Here is a 10,160-nt window from a genome sequence, read left to right as displayed (position 1 = left end):
AGACAAGTCAGCCTCAACCCAACAAAACGAAAGAAATACGGAAAGTAAAACAAGAACAAGATAAAAGCGGAAAACTTATTCATTCTATTATAACCCCAAAACATGATTGTCACGTGTACAAGCCACTAATACATAAGTGTAAAAATGAGAGATAATTACAAGTCCCAATGTCTTTGTTTCTCAGATAGAACAAAACATAAAATAAGGAACAAGAGGGCATGTCAGGATGACAATTAAGCAGCTACTTGTCAAAAGTCCTTGACAAGCCTCAAAAAATAGGAGAAGAAGAAGAGCAATCACACGGTACCGGGCTCGGAACCTACACAAGTGTAGAAGAAAGGAGTGAGTATCAACCAACACGGTACTCACCAAGTAACCAAATAAGCAAGGCAAATTAGCTAGAGATCTAATACTCCTTTCATCCCAACCGAATCTCCTCAAACTACAACATGCATAGAAATCAATCCAACCTAATAGTTTCACAATACACAGTTCCCAAGGTTTAACCTCACAGTTCAATAGTCACAGTTCAACAACTAATGCATATCAAATATGTCAATCGCAAGTAACAAGTAGATCAATCACAAGTATCAAAATGCATCAAAGCGCAATAGTCAACTCTTGCCGGAACCATTTTCCTTCGGCAAGTAGATCAATCACAAGTATCAAGTGCTTTGCTAGGTGGAATTCAAGTGTTTTTTTTGTTTAATAGTTAGATAGTTAAAGTGCATGTTTGTGCACTTTGAAAGTGTAAGGTCAAAGATATAATTTGAAGCCAAGTTAAGGGTCCTATTTATGTGTTTTGCCAAAAATAAATGATCGATGGCTATAAGAGACGTGTCACCTTATTATTTTAGAAATTGCAATCATATATCATATATATATAAGAGAACCCTAGACCCGCCTACGTGGCGCCACCACAAACCAGGATTCCCTTTTAATTTATTTATTAGCAAAACTAGCCTTCCTCTTTCATGAAAAAGTTGTGACTTTTATGAAAAGTTGTACGTTGAGAGTTGTGACTTTTATGAAAAGTTGTGACTTAATGAATAGTTAATGAAGAGTTATGACTTTTATGAAAAGTTGCGACTTAATGAAGAGTTGTGACTTTTATTCCCTTTTAATTTATTTATTTCCAAAACTAGCCTTCCTCTTTCATGAAAAATTGTGACTTTTACGAAAAGTTACGACTTTAATGAAGAGTTATGACTTTTATGAAAAGTTGTAAGTTGTCAGTTGTGACTTTTATGAAAAGTTACAACTTAATGAAGAGTTATGAAAAGTTGCAACTTAATGATGAATTGCGACTTTTATGAAAAGTTGTGACTTTTATGTAAGGTTGTGACCTTCCCGAAAGGTTGCAACTTTTCCAAATAGTTGTAACCTTTCCGATAAGGCACAATAAACATTTGTTCACACTACCCTTTGTTGTCTATAAATAGAGGTATTTCCTCTCATTTTAAAACAACGAAAATTCTCCTTCTCCTTCTCCTTCTTCTTCACAATTAAATATTCGTGTACTTTGCTCCTATTGAGTGACTCACTGACACATTGCTTATGTTATAGATCGTGGTATGTATTTTTACAATAATTAATTTATAATTTATGCTTATATTATTAAGGATAAATGATCAGATGTTATAATTTTAATTTTCCTTTGTGATATTAATGTTTGTTACTACGTAATCTTGTATGTAAGATAATATAGTGTTTTAGTTTTAATGACTTCCTTTGCATTATTAATATTTATAGTGTTTTAGTTTTAATGACTGATAGATTTTAAGTATTATTTTATAAATTTCGTGATATTAATGTTTGTTACTACGTAATCTTGTATGTAAGATAATATAGTGTTTTAGTTTTAATGACTTCCTTTGCATTATTAATATTTATAGTGTTTTAGTTTTAATGACTGATAGATTTTAAGTATTATTTTATAAATTTCGTAATATTAATGTTTGTAAGATAATATAGTGTTTTAGTTTTAATGACCGATAGATTTTAAGTAATATTTTATAAATTCCGTGATATTAAATTCCTGCGCAAAGCGCGGGTTATTTTACTAGTTATATAATATATAGATGATAGACTTTTTCATTTATGATATTAAGCCATATAAAAAATACATAAATAACTTACATTGTTACATTGACAAAAATAATTTAAAATGAAAATAAAAAAATTATAAATACATGTCAAATGAAAAGGAATAGTGCTGAACACAGATTGTGACATACCAAAACAAAAAAATGATATCATAGAATTAATATTTTGTTTTTAATTATTTTTTGCGAGCATAATAAAAATGAAACTCCTGATCATTATGTATTTTTTTTATCGAAATAGAATAATTATATTAATTGTGCTTCATATAACAAAAAAAGTAGGATAGTAAAAGAACAAATGAGTAGTATTGTCAATCATCCAACTAAGTTATTAATACAAACCAAAGTTAAAAAAAATTCTACTCCCTAATTTCTTTGCAAGTAGAGCCGTGATATTCTACTCCCTATGTTAAACTCGTCATCATGAAACTAAATTTGAATTTATATAGACAAAATAGAGGAAATAAAAAGAAAGACTTGAAACTAAAATATTTCTTACCTTCATGTACCTCTTTTTTGTTACTTCATTCACAAACCAGTATGATAAAGAGGAGAAAAGGTAATCTTGAATGTGAATGTTCATAAAATTAAATATGAATTTATATAGGCAAATAGTAGAGGAATACCATAAACTTACAAATTAAAATTTGGAGGTTATGAACATAAAAACTATGGAGTGTGTTACTTCTGCTATCGACCTGATCTAAGAAAGAATGCATATCTCTTGGGATAGAGACGGAATAGATTTGATAATGTTTTGTAGTTATCCAATGGTTGAAATGTGTGGGCTATTTGGGTACAATCTTCTTGGGAGGTATGATGTGTTCTAGTGATCAATCTAATGGACTTTCATGGTGTGATACTAGTTGTATATGGAAATGGATACGTCGATTGTCAAGTGAGAATACTAACTACTTAAGGAGTTGTCAGTTGTATCTCATGCTCATATAGTTAGATTTGATGTTGCATTCACGTTTGAGAAACCAACTAGTTTGTTACTACAAACGCTTGGGTTAAGTATTATTTATAAGAAAGCTTTTAGTGGTGGATCTTTGGTACGGTATTAATGTGTTTAGGTTGTGAAGTGTATCTCGAGGATTTTAAATGAGTGATGATTTCATTGTAAGCTCTATGGAAGTGGATCGCTATTAGGATGACAAGCTTATGGGTAAGGGAAGTCCCAACAAGTATACTTGTGTGAAGGTAATTGAGAATTTTAGTAAGAAAGTGTGTATAAAATTGAGTTAGTCTTTTGAATCTGATTGGTATAGTTTGGTTTGAGATGTCATGCCGATGACAAGGTTGACTTTGTGGTGATGGCAAGGGCTAACCAAACATGATGGTTGTAAGAGTTTGTGATGGATTGTGATTGAGATGCAACTATATAATAAGAATGGTTGGTTAAAAGAATTTTTTATGGTAATAATGACTTGTGAATATCTAATGTTGTGATTTTTCACTATTTGGTGAGTAATGGGGTTGTATGGAAGTCTTAGGAGATGCTGGGACATCGCTTGAATAAAATTTAAAGGAGCTAGAGTCATAATGAAAAAAAATAGTGGGATGTAGTGTAGCCTTTGGAAGGAGGCGATAGCAAGGATGTTTACTCTATTTGCAAGGGACACAGATGTATATTTAGAGGGTTGAAAATTGGGTCCAGAGACACGTGGTTCCATTTGTTTTGCTCTAATTATGGTAATAGTGTCTCATGTTCATTCGATTGGTTAAAAATTGTTGGGTCAGATTTCAAAAAGAAGTCTGCATACGTTTGACTAAAGGGTGATGATGAATTCTCTAATGGTTTTGGGTTGGTTATCTGGTATGGTTTAAATTATAACAATGAATACAATAAGATCGATGGAGAGACGATCAATGATAAGCTAAGATACGTGAATTCATAAAAATCTTCAATGTTTGGGCTAATATTGATAGATAATGGGATTGTGTTACACAGTTGGGATCAAAATTCATGTTTTTTAATGTGAGTCTATGTTCGTGGTAGTATGTTTTGTCAAGATATGAATTGATACGGTAAGAGATGACTGATCACATTGAGTATTGAGCATTTGGAAGGACTTGTGCATAATTTGAGTCATAAATTTGGTTACTTTTGATTGTTAAAGGACCTAAGGGGGGTTTCACGTAATGTTTTGGTTTAGAGGATAAGGTAAAAATGTCAAGGGTTGTTGGTCAAAGAATAAGATTAGTAACCAAGTCAACAAAAGGAACAAGAATCTGGTGTGTTGAAGAGTTCAAAATATTTAGAATTTTACACCATGGGAGGAATTTAAGAAAAGTGAAGGAATAAAACCTCTCATATAGACCCTTGGTTCAAATTTGAAGGTAGTAGGGTTTTTCGCCTTTGAGTTTAGAAATGACTATGCAATGTGAACTGGTTTGTCACAAGCTCACTAGAGGTTATCAATGACTTTTACAAAGATTGAGTTTTTGTTCGAGTAACAAACAATGATGTGTGGAAGATGTTGCATTTTTGTGTTGGTTTGAATTGTTCGAATTAAGAATTTCCGCATTATATTAAAGTATTAGACTTTTACTTATATTTTATTTCCGCACTTTATCGTAATGGTTGAGTTTTAGGCTGACATGTCTTGGTGGGATAAGATGAGTGCCATCACGTTCATTTTTGGGTCGTGACATTTTTAGACTAAAATAATTTTAAAAAAATAAAAAATACTTTAAAGTAGATTTTTGTGCTATTTATTAAATGAAAAAAAAAAATTAAATGATTTTAAGACAATAAAATAATAGTTAAGGTGTATTTTTGTAATCCAACTTTTGACTCAGATTCTTCTTAGTTTTGGTAATATATGGTATGATATGAGGATGATATGTGATAGAAATGTGGCTTTGGTCTTTTGGCAGGTGTCATTTTCTGCTCTTCGCAAGGACGTTGTCAATGTTGTGGATATCATGGAGAGGTTAAAGAATGAAGAAAATCAAATAGCTCTTGACGTGGATCTAATTGGAGATCTGAAATTTGTGCTGGCATCAATTTGTGCAAACGTCCTGCTTTCTTATTCCGATTTGGAGCAGTTTGAAGATGTAATGACTTTGCTAAGAGAAATTGTTAAAGATCTGTGTCAATCAATTTTGGTTGATGTTGACAATAAATACAACATGCCTCATGTCCTTGGTAGCCTCATGGATAATATCGATGATTGTATCAGCTCATGTCCTCATTCTACATCCATGACTGAGGAGGAGTTGGACTTCCTCCTCCTGAATCTCCATCATATATCCAAGTATCTTGCTGAGAAGAATTTTCCATTAGTGACTCAGTATGAGATTCTTCAGAATGTGTGTGGCAATGTAAGAGATTTCCATGGGTTGATAGTGAATGGTTGCATTGAGCACGAGAGTGTTGAATATGTCTTACCTCAGTTTCAACTCATGGCTGAGAGAGTAGGACTCTTTCTTTGGGAGTGTCATACACAGTCTGGACTCTCTGAGCTAGATGAGGATGATCAGACTGATAAACACTCTCACCTCATCATGTTAGAACATCTACTCTTGAAGATTATTCCAATTGAACTAGAAGTTATGAACATAGGTTATACAAATTTGAAAGCTTCAACTTCAGCAGAAATTGGACGCTTCATTAAGCAGCTCCTGGAAACCTCTCCGGACATTCTTCGGGAATATTTTATTCATCTTCAAGAGCACATGGTAACTGTTATTACCCCTAGCACCTTAGGGGCTCGAAACATTCATGTCATGATTGAGTTCCTACTAATTATTCTTTTTGATATGCCCAAGGACTTTATTCATCATGACAAATTATTTGATCTTTTGGCATTTGTTGGAGCACTTATCAGGGAGGTATCAACTCTTGTTCACGACTTAGAAGAGAAATTAAGGAATAAAGAGAGTACCGATGAGACAAATCGTGCAACCCTAAAGTTGCTGGAAAATATTGAACTCCTCAAGGAAGATCTCAAACATGTTTATCTGAAAGTCCCGGATTCATCTCAATGTTGCTTCCCCATGAGTGATGGACCGCTCTTCATGCATCTACTACACATACATTTGAATGATTTACTGGATTCCAATGCTTATTCAATTGCTTTGATAAGGGAAGAAATTGAGTTGGTGAAACAAGACCTAGAATTCATAAGATCGTTCTTGGTGAATGTTGAACAAGAAATGTATAAAGATCTCTGGGCACGTGTTTTAAATGTGGCATATGAGGCAAAAGATGTCATTGATTCAATTATTTTTCGAGATAATGGTCTCTTACATCTTATTTTCTCACTTCCCATTACCATAAATAAGATCAAGCTTATCAAAGAAGATATCTCCAATTTACATGAGAAGATTCCTGAGAACAGAGGTCTCATTGTTGTAAAATCTCCCAAGAAGCTAGTTGAAAGCGAGTCATCACCGGCTGGTAAAATAATTGTAGGTTTTGAGGAGGAGACAAACTTGATACTTAGAAAGCTCACCAGTGGACCGGCAGATCTAGATGTCATTTCGATCACTGGTATGCCGGGTTCAGGTAAAACTACTTTGGCGCACAAAGTATACAATGATAAATCAGTTTCTAGCCATTTCGACCTTCGCGCATGGTGCACAGTCGACCAAGAATACGTCGACCAAGGATATGACGAGAAGAAGTTGTTGGATAAAATTTTCAATCAAGTAAGTGACTCATATTCAAAATTGAGTGAGAATATTGATGTTGTTGATAAGCTACGGAAACAACTGTATGGAAAGAGGTATCTTATTGTCTTAGATGATGTGTGGGATACTACTACGTGGGATGAGTTAACAAGACCTTTTCCTAATGGTATGAAAGGAAGTAGAATTATTTTGACTACTCGAGAAAAGGAAGTGGCTTTGCATGGAAAGCGCTACACTGATCCTCTTGAGCTTCGATTGCTAAGATCAGAAGAAAGTTGGGAGTTATTAGAGAAAAGGGCATTTGGAAACGAGAGTTGCCCTGATGAACTATTGGATGTTGGTAAAGAAATAGCCGAAAATTGTAAAGGGCTTCCTTTGGTGGCTGATCTGATTGCTGGAGTCATTGCTGGGAGGGAAAAGAAAAGGAGTGTGTGGCTTGAAATTCTAAATAATTTGCATTCCTTTATTTTGAAGAATGAAGTGGAAGTGATGAAAGTTATAGAAATAAGTTATGACCACTTACCTGATCATCTCAAGCCATGCTTGCTTTACTTTGCAGGTTGGCCAAAGGACACTGCAGTGACAATCTATGAGTTGAAAGTTTTATTGGATGCTGGAGGATTTGTGGAAAAGACGGAAATGAAGAGTATGGAAGAAATGGTGAAGATTTATGTGGATGATTTAATTTCCAGTAGCTTGGTAATTTGTTTCAATGAGATAGGTGATTATCCAACTTGCCAAGTTCATGATCTTGTGCATGACTTTTGTTTAATAAAAGCAAGAAAGGAAAAGTTGTTTGACCGGATAAGTTCAAGTGCTCCATCAGATTTGTTGTCAAGTAAAATTACCATTGATGATGATGAGGAGCACTCTGGGCTTAATTTTGTCCTGTTCGGTTCAAATAAGAAAAGGCATTCTGGTAAACACCTCTATTCTTTGAGGATAAATGGAGACAAGCTGGACGACCATCTTTCTGATACATTTCACCTAAGACACTTGAGGCTTCTTAGAGCGTTGTACCTGGATCCCTCTTTTATCAAGGTGAATGATTCTTTGCTTAATGAAATATGCATGTTGAATCATCTGAGGTACTTAAGAATTGGGACTGAAGTTAAATATCTGCCTTTGTCTTTCTCAAGCCTCTGGAATCTAGAAACCCTGTGGGTGGATAACGAAGAATCAACCTTGATACTATTACCAAGAATTTGGGATCTTATAAAGTTACGAGTGCTGGTCATGACTGCTTGTTCTTTCTTTGATATGGATACAGATGAACCAATTCTGGTAGCAGAGGACACAAAGTTAGAGAACTTGACATTATTAGAGAAACTCGTGCTTTCGTATTGGAAAGATACAGAGGATATTTTCGAAAGGTTTCCCAATCTTCAAGATCTTTCATTTGAACTCAAGGAATCATGGGATTATTCAACAGAGCAATATTGGTTCCCGAAATTGGATTTCCTAACTGAACTAGAAGACCTCACTGTAGAGTTTGAAAGATCAAACACAAATGATAGTGGGTCCTCTGCAGCCATAAATTGTCCATGGGATTTTCACTTCCCTTCGAATTTGAAAAAATTGTCGTTGTATGACTTTCCTCTTATATCCGATTCACTATCAACAATAGCGAGACTGCCCAACCTTGAAGAGTTGTACCTTTATGATACAATCATCCATGGGGAAGAATGGAACATGGGGGAGGAAGACACCTTTGAGAATCTCAAATGTTTGAAGTTGCAAAGAGTGACTCTTGCCAAGTGGGAGGTTGGAGAGGAATCCTTTCCCGCTCTTGAGAAATTAAAACTGGAGGGATGCTGTGATCTTGAGGAGATTCCGCCTAGTTTTGGGGACATTTGGTCACTCAAAATTATCAAACTTGTAGAGAGCCCTCAACTTGAAGATTCCGCTATGAAGATTAAGGTATATGCTGAAGATATGAGGGGAGGAGACGAGCTTCAAGTCGTTGGCCGGAAGAATATCCCGTTATATAAGTGAACAGGTTCTTTTCAATTCTTTTGATGTTCTGATTCCTTGAGTGGCAAATGTTAAAAGATTTCTACAATTTGTTTGATGAAAGTCTCAACTGAACTGTCTGTTTTTGAATATCATTGTTATAAACAAGTTTGAGAAATATACATGGCATTATATTATGTCTCGACAATATACATCTGCCCCTGACCTATATGGTTATAGGTTTTATTTTCTTGAATATTTCTTCAAGTCCGGCAACATCACGACTCTCTGTACTATATGAAAGTTATTCTATATTTCAGTTTTTTCAGGATTTTGTATATCTTTCAAGATATACATTTGTGGCTAATTCTTTGGTGCTTCTGATATACAAATTTGACATTTTAGATTCACTTTGAACATAACAGATGGGAAAAAAACTATGTTACAAATATAGTTGTTGTTGCAGTTAACTCTACATGAGGATATAATTATTAAACAACAGAAGACAAACTTGAGTAACGCTATAGTGTCTGCTTAGAAACCAAAATATGTGTGTTGTTCTGATTAATTCAGTTGTTTACAGTCTTTGTGAGTCCCTACTTATGGTACCATTGCGATTATCATTCCTAATCAGAAAGGATTTTTGTTTGCACGGATTTACCTAGTTGAACATGGCTCTAACCCATTCTGCTGTCATGTTTTTATTTGATTTTGCTTTCAGCAACCATCCTCCCTGACGTGGCTCTTCCTGGAAGTGAGAACTCTGCTGCCCGACCAAGGATATAAGGAGAAGACTGAAAGGGTTATGAATTTCATTGAGTTAGCCCTACTTGATCGAATCAGTCAGGCGGAAATTGAAACCAATCTTGGAATATGTGTATAAGTGTGTTTGATGAAAGTCTCAACTGAACTATTTGTGAATATTATGTAAAATTTGAGTAGATGAGCATGTGTTGTTTTGTGCTCTTTTTCTTCTCTCATATTTTCAACATTTTACTTGTATAAAAATATTTCTAGATTAAAAGAAATATTTTTTAATCTACTTGAAAATCCCATTTATGGATCAAATTACAATTTAGTGCGCACTCAATCAGCTATATTTATAATCCAAAACTTTCCTCTTTGGTCATCTTTAAAGAAGTCATTGGGTGTTTATAATATGGGTGGCTTTATAATTTATTTATTTTTAAAAATATCTTTTAAAAAAAATAATAATGACATGGTCGAATCATCGTTTGTCACGTGGACAAAATAGTTTTGCAAAATCGGATGGGTTTCTGTTAATCCATAATGGCACAAATGAGCCTTTTCTCAAACAAAAATATCAAATATGAGTTGAACTTTAAACGGAGGACGTGAATGATTCTTTTTAGTGAAAGTTTAAAAACGTAAATTTTATGATGTAAATTTTAGAGTTTAATGATTAAAAAACTAATAATTGATATAATTCCCCTCACCCAC

General features: G+C 34.1%; 1 protein-coding gene across 3 annotated transcripts in view; it reads left to right on the top strand.

Annotated features, from left to right (window-relative positions):
- LOC102582957 (putative late blight resistance protein homolog R1A-3) overlaps positions 1 to 9,673 on the top strand; it is a 54,952-nt gene extending 45,279 nt beyond the window's left edge. For 2 of the 3 annotated variants that reach the window (XM_015304641.1, XM_015304640.1), the window contains 2 exons: positions 4,989 to 8,745; positions 9,421 to 9,673. In XM_015304641.1, coding sequence (XP_015160127.1) covers positions 4,989 to 8,741 — 3,753 coding nt within the window. In that variant the 3' untranslated portion in view covers positions 8,742 to 8,745; positions 9,421 to 9,673. The remainder of the gene's footprint in view (positions 1 to 4,988; positions 8,746 to 9,420) is intronic. The other variant, XM_015304642.1, reaches the window with a different exon arrangement.
- The last annotated feature ends 487 nt before the right edge of the window (positions 9,674 to 10,160 follow it).

The sequence above is a fragment of the Solanum tuberosum genome, unplaced genomic scaffold, assembly GCF_000226075.1.
Source record: "Solanum tuberosum cultivar DM 1-3 516 R44 unplaced genomic scaffold, SolTub_3.0 scf00584, whole genome shotgun sequence".
NCBI classification, from domain to species: domain Eukaryota; kingdom Viridiplantae; phylum Streptophyta; class Magnoliopsida; order Solanales; family Solanaceae; genus Solanum; species Solanum tuberosum.
The sequence above is the reverse complement of the archived record's forward strand: the minus strand, read 5'-3'. Positions and strand labels throughout refer to the sequence as shown.